This window comes from Bombina bombina, chromosome 4, assembly GCF_027579735.1.
Source record: "Bombina bombina isolate aBomBom1 chromosome 4, aBomBom1.pri, whole genome shotgun sequence".
NCBI lineage: Eukaryota > Metazoa > Chordata > Amphibia > Anura > Bombinatoridae > Bombina > Bombina bombina.
In genome coordinates this window covers 286,980,387-286,998,810 of record NC_069502.1, presented here as the reverse complement: position 1 = coordinate 286,998,810, position 18,424 = coordinate 286,980,387, and the positions used below count along the sequence as shown (strand labels likewise).

The 18,424-nt window shown below is 41.4% G+C and overlaps 1 protein-coding gene across 2 annotated transcripts in view; it reads right to left on the bottom strand.

The window, feature by feature from the left end:
- Positions 1-9,151: 9,151 nt before the first annotated feature.
- The window catches only part of HLTF (helicase like transcription factor), a 502,174-nt gene continuing 492,901 nt past the window's right edge, over positions 9,152-18,424 (bottom strand). Inside the window, exon 24 of one of the 2 annotated variants that reach the window (XM_053709998.1) lies at positions 9,152-10,098. In XM_053709998.1, the coding sequence (XP_053565973.1) occupies positions 10,051-10,098 (48 nt within the window). In that variant the 3' untranslated portion in view covers positions 9,152-10,050. The remainder of the gene's footprint in view (positions 10,099-18,424) is intronic. The other variant, XM_053709997.1, reaches the window with a different exon arrangement.

The window sequence follows — 18,424 nt, the reverse complement described above, 5'->3', positions numbered from 1 at the left end:
TCACACTGAAGTTTCCTGTACTCCTCAGCCTCTGTGGGAACAGCACTGGATCTTAGTTACAAATGCTAACATCATCATCCTCCAGGCAGCAGTCTTCATCCATCTGCTGCCTGAGAGTAAATAGTACACACCGGTACCATTTAAAATAACAAACTCTTGCTTGAAGAATTTAAAAACAAATATTTTATCACCTCTTTCACTTAACCCTTCCTAGTACTTAGAGTAGGCAAAGAGAATGACTTGGGGTGGAGATAAGGGAGGAGCTATATAGACAGCTCTGCTGTGGTGCTCTTTGCCACTTCCTGTTAGCAGGAGGATAATATCCCACAAGTAAAGGATGAATCCGTGGACTCGTCTTACCTTTATAGAAGAAAATGTGTGTTGCCCACCGGAAGTTATTGCAGGTGAATATTAGTTTCCACTAAACCAGAGAACTATTTAGCCTCAATAAATATAATAAATATGACATTATTGAAGCTAATTACAGAATATTTACAATGTGTTATGACAAACCACAGCAGCAGTAATTAAATACAGGGACTAATTATACTATATTTACAAAAAATTATCAAGATTAAATTTTTCATTTTGGCCAATTGGAGCAAGAGTCTCAAGATTAAACATCCAACTATATATACCTCACCATATTTTTAGGGATAGATTGTTGATATTTGTCTTTTTTCTGTGATAAACAGAACAATCTATCTTTAAAAATATGGTGAGGTACATCACACAATTTAATTAATCTTGGGAAGACATAAGAAAAATAATTAAACGCCAATTAAAATGACTCCGCGTCGGGCACCAAACCTACGTGATAGTCTGGTACATAGATGAATCTTTTATGTTTACAAAATGACTAACTGGCTACAGAAATAATCTGTTGAACCTGGCTGCTATCCATGCATGCTATGTAAAGCATGTAACCATATAGAAAAAGCTAAATATTTTGCATCTAGAAATGGTGAGTATATTCAATACAAGCTAAAATTACATGCATAACAGAAGGTGTAGTCTATCTAGCCAAATGCAGTTGTCTCCTATTCTATATAGGAAAAACTACATGTTACCTACGTGATGAGTACTAGAACACCTGAGGGACATAGAAAAGAAGAATAAAGATTCAAGTATAGGAACACTTTAAAGTAATTGGTATTGACGGGGTTAACTTGGGAATATGAGGAGGTGACCTTGACAGAATCCTCTTGCAACATGAAAGCAGGTAGATGTTTTCTCTTGAGACTCTTGCTCCAATTGGCCTAAATGAAGAATTTAATCTTGGTAATTTTTTGTAAATATAGCATAATTAGTCCCTGTATTTAATAAATGCTGCTGTGGTTTGTCATAACACATTGTAAATATTCTGTAATTAGCTTCAATAATGTCATATTTATTATATTTATTTAGGCTAAATAGTTATACGCAAAAAAAGTATATGGAACATCCCTTGGTTAATCCCAAAAATGCTATCCCAAAATGACCGTTATTTTTCCCAAAAACGGAAATGTATGTGTAGAATGGGGTGGGAAGCGCTAAGGAAACTTGGGTTTGGGTATATTATACTCTAGATGCAATATGCTTTTAACCATAGAAATGTGTGGGGAAAAAATATGCTTTACTATTCATATAAAAACATGTTATGTTATTGTCGTATCAATCCCTATATAAAATCTATAAAATGGATACAATCCTAAATTATTCTAAATTGGTATTAATTCTAAAGGTTGTGGCCACAACTAAAAAGTTTCTACAATGTCTCCAATCCAGTGTTGTAATTTCCAAGACAGAGCTGAAGCTGCTCCCTGGAGAGTTTAGTTAATATTTTGGTATACAGCAGTTCGTAAAAAAAAAAAGTATCCCTACCGGGCTCACCTGGTTCCTCTTACTGAACCTCCGATGGTTTCTGCCTCTTCTCCCTGGATTATGGAAGGGTTGCGTTCCGGTTTAGCTTTTGCTGGAGAGACTGGTACATTACCCGTCTGTGGTCTCAGCATTCTCAAATTCCCTGACAACACCTTTAATCACATGTGTTCCTTCTGTCAAGTGATTCCGGACCACCAATCTGATAACAGTCTAGAGGAAGTAGTTTGAATCTCTATCGCTTTGGTAGTTTAGACGTTCTGTATAATCCTTTAGAGCCAGCAAAATCCTTAGCAGATTGTCTACACGTTTCGGCACGATAATGCGCCTTTATCAAGACATATAACTCACTGGATTCCTGGCTCAGCTCTAATATGTTGTCAAGAACTACTCCCATTCTTAAACTTTTAATTTTTAAAGGACTCCGGTTTGATTCATGTATTGTAGTCCAATAGTAGACTCCTTCTTTGATGCTCTAATAACCTAATAATCCTGGAACTTACACAGCTTATAGTGAGCGCAAACTACTCCGGAAACCGGGACAAACAGGCTAAATAGTTCTCTGGTTTAGTGGGAACTAATATTCACCGGAATTAACTTCCAGAGGGCAACACACAGTTTTTTTCCTTTAAAAGGAAGCACTTGTCATGTGACTGAATACAAACCCGGAAGAAGCCTTAGAAAAAGACACAGTGGATTATTCAAGCATTCTACAAAGGAGGCATGTTCTGGCATTACTTATGCCTTTTGAGGTAATTAACTGCATTAAGGCTGACAAAAACATAATTTATGTTTATCAGATAAATTCCTTTACTTCCTGGCAGTCTTCATTCCTTACTTTTGGGAAATACAACACCTGGCCACCAGAAGGAGGCAAAGACACCCCATCCAAAGGCTTAAATATCCCTCCCACTTCCCCTAGTCATTCTGAAGAGGGAACAAGGAAAAGTAGGAGAAACATCAGGGTATAAACAAAAATAAATTACTGGTGGGGTCGTGGACTCTCCCTGCTAAGAAGGAAAGGAATGTATCTGGTAAGCATAAATTATGTTTTCCTTCCACAAGGCAGGGAGAGTCCACAACTTCATTCCTTACTGTTGGGAAACTATACCCAAGCTCTAGAGGACACTGAAGGAATAACAGGAGGGAACAAAAAAAGAGGCGGACCATATTCTGAGTGCACCATAGCCTGCAAAACTTTTCAGCCAAAAGCTGCTTCAGCCGAAGGAAACACCTCAAATTTGTGAAATGTAGAAAAAGTGTGTAAGGAGGACCAGGTAGCCGCTTTACAAATCTGATCCATAGAGGCTTAGTTCTTAAAAGCCCAGGAGGAAGCCACTGCTCTAGTGGAATGAGAGGTTATCCTCTCAGGAGGCTGTCATCCTCGCTGTCTCATAAGCTAAGCGGATGACACTCCTCAATCAGAAAGATAGGGAAATCGTAGTAGCTGTCGTCCTCGCTGTCTCATAAGCTAAGCTGATGACACTCCTCAACCAGAAAGATAGGGAAATCGTAGTAGCCTTCTGCCCCTTACGCTTCCCCGTATAGATGACAAACAAAGAGCAATATTGTCTGAATTCCTTAGTAGCCTGAAGATAGAACTTCAAGGCACGAACCACATCTAGATTGTGAAGCAAGAGTTCCTTCGCTGAAGAAGGATTAGGACACAAAGAAGGAACAACAATTTCTTGATTAATGTTACGATCCGACACCACCTTATGGAGGAACCCTATTTTAGTACGTAAAACCGCCTTATCAGCATGTAAAACAAGATAAGCAGGGTCACATTGCAAGGCAGAAATCTCAGAACCTCTGCACGCAGGGACAATAACCAACAAAAAAAGAACCTACCAAGATAACAATTTCCATCTAATACAAGGAGAGTCCACGGCTTCATTCATTACTTGTGGTAATACAGAACTTGGCCACAAGGAGGAGACAGACACCCCAGCAAAAGGCTTAAATACCTACCCCACTCCCCTCATCCCCCAGTCATTCTTTGCCTTTCATCACAGGAGGTTGGCAGAGAAGTGTCAGAAGATTTTGGCGTAGTCTCTTATGGAGGGTAGTACTCTTCGAGAAGGGACTGGAGTTTTAAGTAGTCCTGTCAGCCTCTCAGTGAGAGCATGGATGAAAGTTAGAGTCCAGAGATGCAGGGAGTCTTTCTGCAAAACCATCCCAACTCATATTAACAGCTCCTTAAGCAATCAGCGTTGACGAGTTTCGCTGCCTGCTTTCTTCACTCAAGTCCATGTCAGGAGTGATGCTACACACTGTCAAACTTGAGAGGCCGTGTTCCTGTTCCACGGTGTTGATTCTGGTAAGATCGTTTCATTTTTTTATATATGTAATGATAACGCAAGAAGACAGGGTCATAGTGTGGCTCCTTCTATCTGTATAGAATCAAGGGTTAATATCTCCGGAAGGTGATTATTGAACAGGGGGGGGGATGTATACATAATTGCTTTATTGTGTTTTTGCTGCGACATGTGTGAGATGTGGCTTGGGCAATGTGGAACAATCAGGTTTTTCCTTCCTTGGATTAATGTGCAGCCTGTTTAGTTGGCGCGCTTTTTCTTGGCTGCAGGGGCGGTCCTGCACAGGACTCCATGTGACCGGGTGTGGCTTCATCCTCTTCCTTTCCTGACCGTCAGTTGCAGGAGACGAAAGCGAGTTTCTCTGTGGGCCTGGGTCATAGTAGGTGGTGAGTGCCCTGGCCATTGGGAATATAAAGGTGCCATTTAATCTTGTTAAAGTCCATATCAAAGGCACAAGCTATGAAGGACTCTGATATGTTAGAGGGTACTCCCTCTTTACCTAAATCTAATGCCTGTGTTTACTGTGAGGAGGCTTGGATATACTCGCCTGCTCAACTATGTTCCACATGGGCTCTCTGTCCCGCAAGGTGCGTTCCCTACATTCATCTCTGAATACACATGCAGCTCCCCAGTGCACTTCTAATCCTCCTGTGGGAGGGGCCATGCTGCCGCCTGATTTTGCTGAGCAGTTGCAAACTGAGGTGTCTGCGGCCTTTAGTGCTTTATCTTCCCATTCTAAGCGCAAGTGAAAGGTTAAACATTACTATCCTTCCTAGGGGTCATTTACTCCATTGGATGTATCTGAGACTAGATTATCCGCTGATGCAGAGGATTCCGATACTTCGGAGGACTCTATCTCTGGGTTGGATTCTGCAGCCTCTAAACCTCCGGCTGTGGAGGAACCAGACTTTAGGTTTAGGATGGAGGACTCTATCATATCCAAGGGTGCCTTTCTACCGCAGGATAAGAAGAATAAGCCTAAGGGTCTTAATTTTCGTCCCTTTTGTTCGGACAAGTCCCAATGACAGCAGCCTGCCGCAAAACCCGAGCAGTCCAAGGGATCTTGGAAACCTCAGTCTTGGAATAAGCAAAAAGCCCACCGAGACAAAATCGGCATGAAGGAGCGGCCCCCGATCTGTCTCTGGATCTCGTAGGTGCAGACTATCTGTTTTCGTGGAGGCTTGGATAAGAGACATACAGGATCCTTGGGTACTGGAAGTTGTTGCCCAGGGTTGCAGGATAGGGTTCAAAACTCATCCTCCCAGGCAGATTCCTCTTGTCAAATCTATCATAAAAACATGCCTTGAATGCGTGAGGGAGTAATTTTACTGGTATCTCTAGTAAAAAGGTGTCTAGGGTACTATTCAAACCTTTTTGTGGTACTAAAGATGGAGGGCACGTTTCACCCGATTCTGGACCTAAAGTGCTTAAACAAGTTTCTGTCAGTTCCATCGTTCAAAATGGAGACGATAACGTCTTTACTGCCCCTAGTTCAAGAGGGTCAGTTTATGACTACGATAGACTTGAGGATGCTTACCTTCATGTGACGATACACAAGGATCACTTCAGGTTCTTAAGGTTTGCCTTTCTAGATCAGCACTTCCAGTTTGTAGCGCTCTCCTTTGGGCTGGCTACTGCTCCAAGAATCGTCACAAAGGTTCTGGGAGCTCTGCTCGCAGTGGCGAGATACAGAGGGATAGCAGTAGCTCCTTATCTGGATGATATCCTTGTTCAGGCTCCTTCTTCTGCAATCTCATGGGTGGAAGATAAGCTCAGGAAAGAGTTCTCTGGTTCCTAGTACCAGAGTGGAGTTCCTGGGCACAATAATCAACTCCATAGCCATGAAAATATTCCTAACAGACCAGAGACATTGCAAGATTGTCCCCAGCTGTCTTGCCCTTCAATCATCTAAGGCCATCAGTGGCCCGGTGCATGGAGGTGATTAGGCTCATGGTATCCACTATAGATGTCATTCCATTTGCCAGATTTCATCTGTGGCCTCTTCAGCTATTCATGCTGAGGCAGTGGAATGGTGATCATTCGGACCTATCCCAACTGATCTCTCTGGACAATGGGTGGAGGGAACCTCTCTTGGTGGCTCTTTCCAGATCAGCTGTCCCAGGGGACATCCTTCCTCAGACCATCTTGGGAGATTGTGACTACGGACGCGAGTCTCTTAGGTTGGGGAGCAGTTTGGGGAGCCAGGAAGTCACAGGGCAGGTAGAATCGGAAGGAGTCTTTTCTCCCAATCAACATCCTGTAACTTCGGGCGATCTTCAATGCTCTGGGGGCTTGGCCTCTCCTGGGGTCGTCCAAGTTCATCATATTCCAGTCGGACAACATTACCTCGGTGGCTTACATCAACCATCAGGGGGGGAATGAGAAGTCCTCTAGCCATGAGGGAAGTTTATCCGATTCTGGAGTGGGCAGAGACCCATGACTGCTCGCTATCAGCGATCCACATCCCGGGTGTGGACAACTGGAAAGCGGATTTTCTCAGCAGACAGTCGTTTCATCCTGGGGGAATGGTCTCCTCACCCTGATGTGTATGTGGAGATTTGCAACAGTTCGGGACTCCGGAGATAGATCTCATGGCACCCAGATACGGGTCGCAGTCCAGGGATCCCCAGGCAGAACTAATAGATGCCTTAGCAGTGCCGTGGGGATTCAACCTAGTTTACATATTTCCACCGTTACCACTTCTACTTTGTGTAGTGGCACGCATCAACAGGAGCAAGCGTCAACTATTATGATTACTCCGTCGTGGTCACAGAGGACATGGTTTGCGGATCTAGTGGGGATGTCATCATCCCTTCCATGGAGGTTGCCCTGTTGCAGTGATCTGCTGGTATAGTGTCCCTTTGTGCATCAGAATCTAGATTCTCTGAGGCTGAGTGGAGATTTAACTTCGTCTTAGCCAGAAGAGGATTTTCTGAGAGGGTGATTGATACTCTCATTCAAGCCAGAAAGTCGGTCACCCGTCGCATCTATCATAAGGTGTGGAGGACCTACTTACTCTGGTGTGGATATTCCTGGCATAAGGTCAGGGTATCCAGAATTCTTTCCTTCCTCCAGGATGGTTTGGAGAAGGGACTTGCCGCCAGTTCCCTAAGGGGACAGATTTTGGCACTATCTGTGTTGTTACACAAGAAGCTCGCTGAGCTCCCTGATATACAGTCTTTTGTTCAGGCTCTGTCCAGGATCAGGCCTGTGTTTAGACATTCTGCTCCTCCTTGGAGTTTGAATCTGGTTCTGAAGGTTTTGCCCGCTCCTGCTTGATGCAGGCCACTCCTCGAGGAAGTAGAGGTAATGACGGAAAAAGCTATATGAGACTGAACCTCCAAGGCACCACTAATGCATCTATTAGCTGCACCTGAGGATCCCTGGATCTCAACCCATATCTGGGTAGCTTGGTATTGAGACAGGAAGCCATGAGATCTATTCCCCCACCTGTTGCATATCTCCGCAAACACCTCGGGATGGAGAAACCATTCCCCCTGTATGAAAGGATTGTCTGCTGAGAAAATCTGCTTCCCAGTTGTCCACACCCAGAATGTGGATTGCTGACAGCGAACAATTGTGGGCCTCTGGCCACTCCAGAATCCGATTTACCTCCCTCATTGCTAGGGAGCTCCTTGTTCCTCCATGGTGGGTGATATTGTCTGATTGGTATCTGATAAACTGGGACGAACCCAGACGGGGCCAAGCCTTCAGAGCATTGAAAATTGCTCGAAGTTCCAGATTGTTGAGCGGAAGAGAGCTCTCCTCCCGAGACCAAAGGCCCTGAGCCTTCTTGGCTCCCCAAACTGCTCCCCATCCTGAGAGACTCGCATCTGTATTCACAATCTCCCAGGATGGCCTTAAAAAGGTGATCTGGGCAGAGCCACCAAGAGAGCGATTCTCTCGACCGGTTGTCCAGAGATATCTGTTGAGACAGATCTGAATGATTGCTGTTCCACTGTCTCAGCATGCACAGTTGTAACGGTCTGAGATAGAACCTGGCAAAGGGAATTATGTCCATGCTGGACACCATGAGACCAATCACCTCCATACACTGCGCCACAGAGGGCCTTGAGGAGGTCCGGAGGGCAAGACATGCCGAAGCCAGCTTGCAGCATCTCTGGTCTGAAAGAAATATCCTCATGACTAGTGAGACTATTATAGTGCCCAGGAATTCTACCCTGGTGCTTGTAATAAGAGAACTCTTCTCTAAGTTTATTTTCCATCCATGGAATCGAAGAAGAGAGATAAGAGATTTCGAATGTTCTTCCGCTAGACGAAAGGATGGTGCCTGTACCAGGATATCGTCCAACCTTTGTGAAAATTCTTGGGGCAGTAGCTAGGCCAAATGGAAGAGCAATAAACTGGTAGTGCTGGTCCAGGAAGGCAAACCTTAGGAACTGAAAGTGTTCCCTGTGGATTGGGACATGAAGGTAAGCATCCTTCAGATCTATAGTGGTCATGAACTGTCCCTTCTAGACTAAGAGAAGGATAGACCTTATCGTCTCCATCTTGAACGTGGGGACGTTCAGAAACTTGTTTAAGCACTTTAGGTCCAGAATCGGGCGGAAAGTTCCATTCTTTTTTGGGACCACGAAAAGCTTTGAGTAGTATCCCAAGCCTCATTCCTCCATGGGAACTGGGGCAATGACTCCTAAGGAGGACAGGTCCCGAACACACCCCAGAAAAGCATCCCTCTTCTCTGGTTTTGATGATAGATTTGAGAGAAGGAATCTGCCCTTTGGTTGAAGAGATTTGAACCTAATTTTGTAACCCTGAGCAATGACCTTCAGGACCCAAGGATCCTGCACTTCCCTGAACCAAGCTTCTCAGAAGAGCGAAAGTCTGCCCCTGTTATTTTCATGGGGGGAGAGTGTCAGTCAGCACTTGGCCTGGATCATACACTGTCACCTGCAAATGAATGGGTTATTTGATGGGATATCCCAGAGAACAGGAATCAGACCACGCAGCAATCAGTCTAACATCTGTTCTGTTTATTAGAAGACAAACAACACTTTTTATAGGCAGTGGTTACAGCATAGAGGGTTAACACTGTGACATGTTCATAACTTCATGATCTTACATATTATTTCTGCAAGAAAAAAGAAGCTCATTTAAAATATAATTGGTAGAAAAGGAGTGTTAGGGAGTCAATTCTACAGAAATACCTAACTTCAGATAACAGTAAATCTGAGCTACATAGCCCAGCACAAATCAAGGCCGTTTGACATCTTGTAGAGATAACAGTGCATCCAAGCACATCGTCAGGGCCATTCTAGCTATGCAAGTCTCACTAACATCAACATATTTCTTACTACATAATAAACACTTCTTAGTCAAGATGGATGCCTAAGACAAAATGGCAACTAAGAACAAGATGGCGTCGGTAAGGCTAACATACCACCCTTTTATTCTAACAGAATAACATAAAATAGAAAAGCACAGAAAATTAGTAAATCCTTTAATAACAATATAAGCCTAATTCTTCAGTATAACATGAATCTATGTGAGAATACTGTAGAGAAATGTATTCACATTTACTGCTGTAATTTTATAGGCCAATAGGGCACAATTTGTCACTGCACATAGGTGTGGCCCCTCAACAACGCTGCATCTTTATTTCTCCACCTGCATTGCTAGCACCCCCCAATATTTCCGACAGTTTCTTGCTCTGTACATTTTCCACAGTGAAGCATGACATGGGAAAAGCACAAGTGTCTCTGGGTGGCCTCTGATCACTTTAAGAATAGTCCTTGTCCTCTTGGAGCTCCACCTTCCTCAGACACTCTGCTTCAATACCATAGTCCATTTGCAGTAGGGGTGCTTATCCAGTGTTCTTCTGCAGGTAGATGCTGGAAGTCCGATGGTTTGTTCATGGGGTAGACAAGGAAAGCCAGTGGATCCTAATAGCAAGCAGACACTTGAGTCCGAAGGAAACAAAACAGCACAAGATGAACACACACACTGATACAATCACAATTATGTCCAAATAAAACGTAATTCACCTTTTTGTAAGCATCACAATTCCTTTAATAGCTTAACTTATCCTATGTAATTTAAAACCAGGAAAACATTGTGAATATATAATACAAACTAAATACATTGAAACTTTTACAGAGAATAACTCTCAGCTTCTCTATACAATTTAAATGATACTTCATGAATACTAAGCAAGTAAAAACTGCTAGACTTCATCAAGAGGCTGAATGGCTATGCTAAGTAACTTATGCTAAGGCCTGCCCTGCAACCAAAATGAAAAGTAAAACAGTCAATAAAAATATTTTCTTTAAAATTAATTTCTTCACACTTTCTCTTTGAACTACTAAAAATAAAATAAACTAGTGTTTCTTTATTCTGCAAAGCTACTATATGTAATGTTTATAATTCTCCAACTATGATCTTAATAGTCAGCAGTCTCATCTGATATAAACACTACTAGTTTACTAATTATTTTATGCAACCTAAATTATCTCGCACTCCTGTATGAGGAAAGATTACAATCATAACATTATTAAAACTACAAAATCTTTTAAAGGTAAACACATCCTTATGGTAAGATAATTCCTTTCATTGACAAACATTTACAAAACTCAAATTGCAGATACCATACCAGTTAATAAAAGGGAAACATACTTTTGCTTTCATAACACAGCTCCAATAAGAACCATTGTAGGTAGAAAATATACCATCAATATAACTATAATTATGCTACTCCCTAAACAAATATTTCTCTGTATAATTAATATAAATGTCTAGCTGAGACGTGTCCTCACTGTGTTCCACAAGGGTGAAGGGTCTAAAATATTCTGAGATATTGCAGCATTTTCTTTAAACTATAAAGGTGCAAACATATTCTCTATACTCATTCAATAGGTTACAATACTGCAAGGTTTAGAGTTACACTTATCTAGAGGGTTACTTTGTTTAAGCACATAAACTACAATGTGTACTAATACAAATAAGGCATACTTCTGCAAACAAAGCTATATGACTTCTTATAACTAATATGATCAACAAAAATAACACAATTACAAGAGAATACAAAACAAGCAATATAAGTAAACAAGATAAAACAATATTCCCCCAATTTAACTGTGGATGACTCTGTAACAGCGTAACAGGTCCTCAATTCCAACAGGCAACAAGGCACAGTCCAGAGAAGGATAGTCTTTATGTTCTGAAGACACACATCATAGGAAACAGTCATAGATTACTCAGAGTCCAGTTCTGGGACTGGTACCAGCATGCAAAGCAAAGAATGGATCCAAAGATAGTTCAGCAACTTTTACTGCAGTATGGTGGTTTAAACAAACTTGACAAAAGGTCTTTTATCTTCTTTTTTTCTTTTCTTCACCTAGACACCAGGGATTTCTTTATTTAAAAGGTTTACTTGCAGTCAATATTCAATCTTTTGGAGAGTGCACTATGGAATTTTATCTGTACAGATTTTTTACCTAAATATAAAAAACTCAAAAATAATTTAGTTAGTGTTTTTACTCTCTGGATACAGCTTCATGATCTCATCCTGCAAATACAAATATTGTGTTAAGAACAAAATAGAAAAATAAAAACATTTTATCACACCAGTAGGTAGCTGCTCCCGCAACCGCGGCAACTGCTGCCGCTGGTTGAAATAAATATCTCGAATGTTGAAACATCTTTCTTAACAGAGTTTCCATCTTTTTATCCATTGGCTCTTTTAATGACAAACTATCCTCCAGTGGGATGGTAGTGCGTTTTGCAAGCGTGGAGATAGCCCCATCCACTTTAGGGAATCCCACAACTCCAATTGAGAGTCCGGAACTGGGAACAGTTTCTTAAAGGCAGACGAAGGGGTGAAGGAAGAACCAATCCTCTCCCATTCATTCTTAATAATGTTTGCCATCTTTACAGGAACAGGGAAAGTCTGAGGAACAACCCTGTCTTCGTAAACTTTATCCAGTTTAGGAATTAAAGGTTCTTCAGGCAGTTTGGCGTTTGGAACCCCTAAGGTAGCCAGAACTTCCTTTAAAAGAAAGCGCAAGTGCTCCATCCTAAATCTAAAATCTGGAGCTTAGAGGCAGCTGATTCAGACCCAGAAAATTCACACTCTGAAGTATCAGAAAGAACTTAATCATCAGATAACTGTCTATCAGCTATAGCCAATAAACTGGATGATGACCCCTGGGAAGGATAGCAATATTTAACCTTTCGCTTGCTCTTAGCAGGGCGAGGTAAAGCACTAATGGTCGCAGACACTGCCGTTTGTAACTGCGCAGTGAGGTTTGTAACTGCGCAGTCTGGAGGTAAAAGGCCTCCTCCAGATGGAGGATCAGGCGTGCTATGGGAAACTGCAGGTGTATTAGGAGATGAAAGCAGGGTGCGCACCTCACGGGACGGGGACCCCTCAGAGGTAAAAGACTCAGTGGTATCAAACATGTTAACCTTTTTTGACATAATCACTTTTTCTAGGCATGTGGAACAAAATTGAGAGGGCGGTTATACATCGGCCTCCCCACAATATAAACAGGCATTAGTCTTAGGTATAGAGGGAGTACCCTCTAAAACGTCAGAGTCCTCCATAGCTATGGGCTATGTCATAATATAACAATAACGGACGTTATATAAAAACGGCAACCTTATACCCCCAATGGCTGGGGCACTCACCACCTCCTATGACCCAGTCACACAGAGTAAACCGCTTCTCTCTGATAACCAGCACGGTCAGAGAGTAGGAAGTGAAACTACGACCACACCCGGTCACATGGCGTGCAATCTAGGACTGCCTCCGCTAAGGAAAAGCGTGCCAACCTTGTAAAGCTGCGTCTCTAGAGTAACCTGTATGTTCCAACCTCAGCCTACTGTTCAATAATCCCCCCCTCAGGAGATATTAACCCTTGATTCCATACAGATAAAAGGAGCCACACTGTGACCCTGTCTTCTTGCGTTATCATGTGTGTAAATAAATATAACGATCTTACCGGAATCTTTGCCGTGGAACAGAAACACAGCCTCTCAAGTTTGACAGTCCTCTAGCATTGCTCCTGACATGGACTTGAGTGATGGAAGCAGGCAGTGAAGTTCGTCAACACTTAGGAGCTGTTAATACGATTCTGGATGGGTTCACAGAAAGACTCTCTCTGCATCTCCAGAATCTAACTTTCGTCAATGCTCTCACTGAGAGGATAACAAGACTACTTAAAACTCCAGTCCCATTTCGAAGGGTAGATACCCTTCATAAGGAACTACTCTGAATCTTCTGACACTTCTCTGCCAACCTCGTGTGACAAAAGGCAAAGAATGACTGGGATATGAGGGAAGTGGGGGAGGTATTTAAGCCTTTGGCTGGGGTGTCTTTGCCTCCTCCTGGTTGCCAGGTTCTGTATTTCCCACAAGTAATGAATTAAGCCGTGGACTCTCCTCATATTAAGAAGGAAATCTTGATTTTAAAGCTCTCGCTAAGATATTATATACCGTAATTCTGCACTATGTGCAGAATTATATAACATTATTTTGTAAGTTTACTGTCCCCTTCAGGTACAGGATGGCATAATAAAGAGGTCAAAAACAAAATGTATGCTTACCTGATAAATTAATTTCTTTCATGACATTGACAGTCCATGAGTCATCACATGGGAGTATTCCCCTCCTGGAGGCAAAAGGCACCCCAACATATCTGAGCTTTACATCTCTCCCACTTCTCATGATCCTCAGTCAGACAAAGAGGGGCGAAGAAGTGCAAAAACAAGTACTTCCACCATCTAAACATCACAAAAAAAACTAATTTATCAGGTAAGCATAAATTTAGTTTTCTTTCATCAGATGTGAGAGTCCACAAGTCACCACGTGACCACTGTGAATAGGGGGAGACAACCAGTGAAGGCAGAACATTACTATTCAGGCACTATGGCCAGCAGAACTTTCCTGCCAAAGGCAGAAGAAGCATACACATCAAAGTGATAAAACTTAGAAAAAGTGTGTACAGACCTATCGGTTACTGCACAAGTAGCAGCACTTATCAAACTTAATACCTTTTGAAATGTTTTTCATTTTCAGAGTAATATGGTGCAGACCCTTTAAAAACATTTCTAGTACTAAAAAAGAGAGAAACAGTGTTCATGTCTACACTGTTTAAAAGAAAGGGAGTTCAGCACTCTTTTAGAATTCAAATTCATTACTATATTTAGAATCAAGGTAAAAATTGCTCATCACAGGTTAGTATCAGTAACCCTCCACACATGTACCCGCAAAGTGCATACTAAAAGTGAGAATAACTAAATCAAAATCAAAGAATAAAAAAAAAAAACATGTGTAACAACACAATGCTTAAATAACAATAATCAAGTTATTTGTACAACACCCTGCTGCACCAGACCATGAGGAGCAGGACACGTCTGGGCAGGTTACTGAATGGGCTCTATGTACATATAATAGCACCAGTCTAAATTAATATCCAAAAGTTCTGCGAGTAAATAGTAGCCACAAAGTAGAAGGTTAGTATAGTCGCCAGATAAAGTAGCCGGTAAATTACTGTCGATAAGCTGTGGTAGCAGTATGAAGCAGTCAGGGTAAGAGCGGCTTATTAATGCAATCCAGCAGAAGATATGGCAGCAAGAGAACAGTGGGAAAGGAGCAAGACGAAAAAAGCTTCATAAAGGAATTGTGTCATAAGCCTTGTGCATTCCATAGCACACCAAGCATAGCTTGCATTTCATGGCTCCCTTTAACCCCTTAATGACCACAGCACTTTTCCATTTTCTGTCCGTTTGGGACCAAGGCTATTTTTTACATTTTTGAGGTGTTTGTGTTTAGCTGTAATTTTCCTCTTACTCATTTACTGTACCCACACATATTATATACCGTTTTTCTCGCCATTAAATGGACTTTCTAAAGATACCATTATTATCATCATATCTTATAATTTACTATAATTTTTTTTATAAAATATGGGGAAAAATGGAAAAAAAACACACTTTTTCTAACTTTGGCCCCCAAAATCTGTTACATATCTATAACCACCAAAAAACACCCATGCTAAATAGTTTCTAAATTTTGTCCTGAGTTTAGAAATACCCAATGTTTACATGTTCTTTGCTTTTTTGTAAACTATAGGGCCATAAATACAAGTAGCACTTTGCTATTGCCAAACCATTTCTTTTCAAAATTAGCGCTTGTTACATTAGAACACTGATATCTTTCAGGAATCTCTGAATATCCATTGACATGTATATATATATTTTTTTAGTAGACATCCCAAAGCATTGATCTAGGCCCATTTTGGTATATTTCATGCCACCATTTCACCGCCAAATGCGATCAAATACAAAACATTGTTCACTTTTTCACAAATTTTTTCACAAACTTTTGTTTTCTAACTTAAATTATTTACAAACAGCTTGTGCAATTATGGCATAAATGGTTGTAAATTCTTTTCTGCGATCCCCTTTGTTCAGAAATAGCAGACATATATGACTTTGGCGTTGCTTTTTGGTAATTAGAAGGCCGCTAAATGCCACTGCGCACCACACATGTATTATGCCCAGCAGTGAAGGGGTTAATTAGGGAGCATGTAGGGAGCTTTTTGGGGTAGTTTTAGCTTTAGTGTAGTGTAGTAGACAACCCTGAGTATTGATCTAGGCCAATTTTGGTGTATTTTATGTCACCATTTCACCGCCAAATGCGATCAAACTAAAAAAAATGTTAAATTTTTCTCAATTTTAGGTTTCTCACTGAAATTATTTACAAACAGCTTGTGCAATTATGGCACAAATGGTTGTAAATGCTTCTCTGGGATCCCCTTTGTTCAGAAATAGCAGACATATATGGCTTTGGCATTGCTTTTTAGTAATTAGAAGGCCTCTAAATGCCGCTGCGCATCACACGTGTATTATGGCTAGCAGTGCAGGGGTTAATTATGAAGCTTGCAGGGTTAATTTTATCTTTAGTGTAGAGCTCAGCCTCCCACCTGAAACATCAGACCCTCTGATCCCTCCCAAACAGCTCTCTTCCCTCCCCCACCCCACAATTGTCCCCGCCATCTTAAGTACTGGCAGAAACTCTGCTAGTACTAAAATAAAAGGTATTTGGCCTTTTTTTTTTTAAAAAAAGAAGCATATTTACATATGCTGATGTGTAGGATCCCCCCTTAGACCCCAACCTCACTGATCCCCCACCTAACAGCTCTCTAACCCTTCCCCTCTGCCTTAATGGGCGCCATCTTGGGTACAGTTTAGTAAAAAATGTGCCTTTTTTTAAAAAAAAAATGCCCTTTTCTGTAGTGTAGCTTCCCCCCCCCCCCACCAAGACCAACCCCTTCCAGCTCCCTTAGATTTAATGCTCCCGCCCCGTGCACGCGCCCGCCCACCACCCCTGGGCACGCGCGCCCCCGTAGGTCCCGCCCACGATCCCGCCCACCTCCACTCCACACAGAGCATCGATGGCCGCCCACCCGCCTCCCACATAAGCTCCCACCCACCAACGATACCGGCCATCGATGTCCGGTGCAGAGAGGGCCACAGAGTGTCTCTCTCTGCATCGGATGGCCAAGGGGGGTTATTGCAGGATGCCTCCATATCGAGGCATCACTGCAATAACCGGAAAGCAGCTGGAAGCGAGCAGGATCGCTTCCAGCTGCTTTCCAGACCAAGGACGTACGCCACACGTCCTCGGTCATTAACTGTATTTTTTTTGAGGACGTGTGGCGTACGTCCTTGGTCGTTAAGGGGTTAATGCTCCACTTCCACCATAAACAGTCAACTTGCATCCACTCTTAAGAATACAGACCTATCAGCTGCCTTACAATTCTGATCAATAGAAGCCTCATTAGGAAAGTCCCAAGAATTAGCAACTGCTCTAGTGGAATGAGCAGCAATTCGCTCAGTTTTGTGTATGTGTATGTGTATCTCAGCGCCGACTAAACCTTATGTGCCCGGATTGGTGGTACCTAGCTGCCACCTAGGGTGAATCTAGTAAGAATGTTGTATCCAGGCGCCAACAATGGAGGCTAAGGTTAAAATATTATGTTTATTCTAGACAATGCTGATGTGGTTGTAATGTTAAAAAATAATTAAAATGTATTAAAACACTTTAAATAACAGATACAGGTTAAAATCTAGTTAGAAACGCAAGGATCCTCGCTAAAATATGTTAAAAACAATGAGGTCAAAAACAATATCTATAATCTTTACAATCTTACACTTTCTACAGGGTAATTATATAAATAAATTCCAACAATATTGTTTGTGAGTGAGAGCTTGCGCTCCACACTGTGGATATGGACTTCGTCCAAGTGATATAGGTGTGCTTAAAAATGAGCAAAAAATAAGCAAAAAATAAGCAAAAAATATATATCTCAATCTTGTGAAAAATAAAACAACAGTCCTGTGAACAAATTAAATGTCAATCCTGTGAAGAAAAAAATCCTGTGAAGAAATAACTGTGAGATGAGAGTCAATCCAATTGAGAAACTCCACTCCTGTGTAGATAACAATCAGTTCTTGTGTGAAAGATTTCCAGAACAACGTGATATGTGTTGCAAACAAAAAAATGAGAAAAATATAGAAAAAATGTAAGAAAAAATGCTCTTTAGAGACTGAGCTCTAAGTAATAAGCAAAAGTAAAAGTAAAAATACAAATAATAAAAGTAATGTTCTTTGGGGACTATGCCCCAAGCAAAAAATGAAAACAGTACACTAAGAATAACAAACAAATGCTGCCCAACGATAAAAAACCTGTGGAGAAAAAATAATAACAATGTGTAGAAAATTCTTCAAATATACCCTCCTAGTGGAATAGAGCTTACCAGGTCTACGCGTTTCGGCCTTGCCTAGGCCTTTATCAAGACTAATGGTAAGCTATTGATTTGGGCCTTATATAGGGGATTCAATTCATAACCGGAAGTATCATTAATCAATGACTTCCGGTTTACCGTTACGATAATTTTCTAAATAAATATGTGTGATTACTATGGTTCTATTTTCTTAGATATCTTTTGGTATGTGATAGTATGAAATATCAATAGGGGTTGAATCTTAAGGGGTAAAATATTGAAGTTTATTGGATATATCCTTGGCCTCCGTATTCACGATTACGTCACTTCCGGTGGGGAATAGATGATCAATTTGTTATTACTATAAGCCTATAATGATTTATATCTGGTTGCTTATAGTTTGGTCAACTTGGTTTAATAGTTGTTGATCAATAGTTATTTACTTTAATCCATTTTAAGTTGGTTAGTACTGGTTCCGATTTTCGGAAGTCCCCATTGG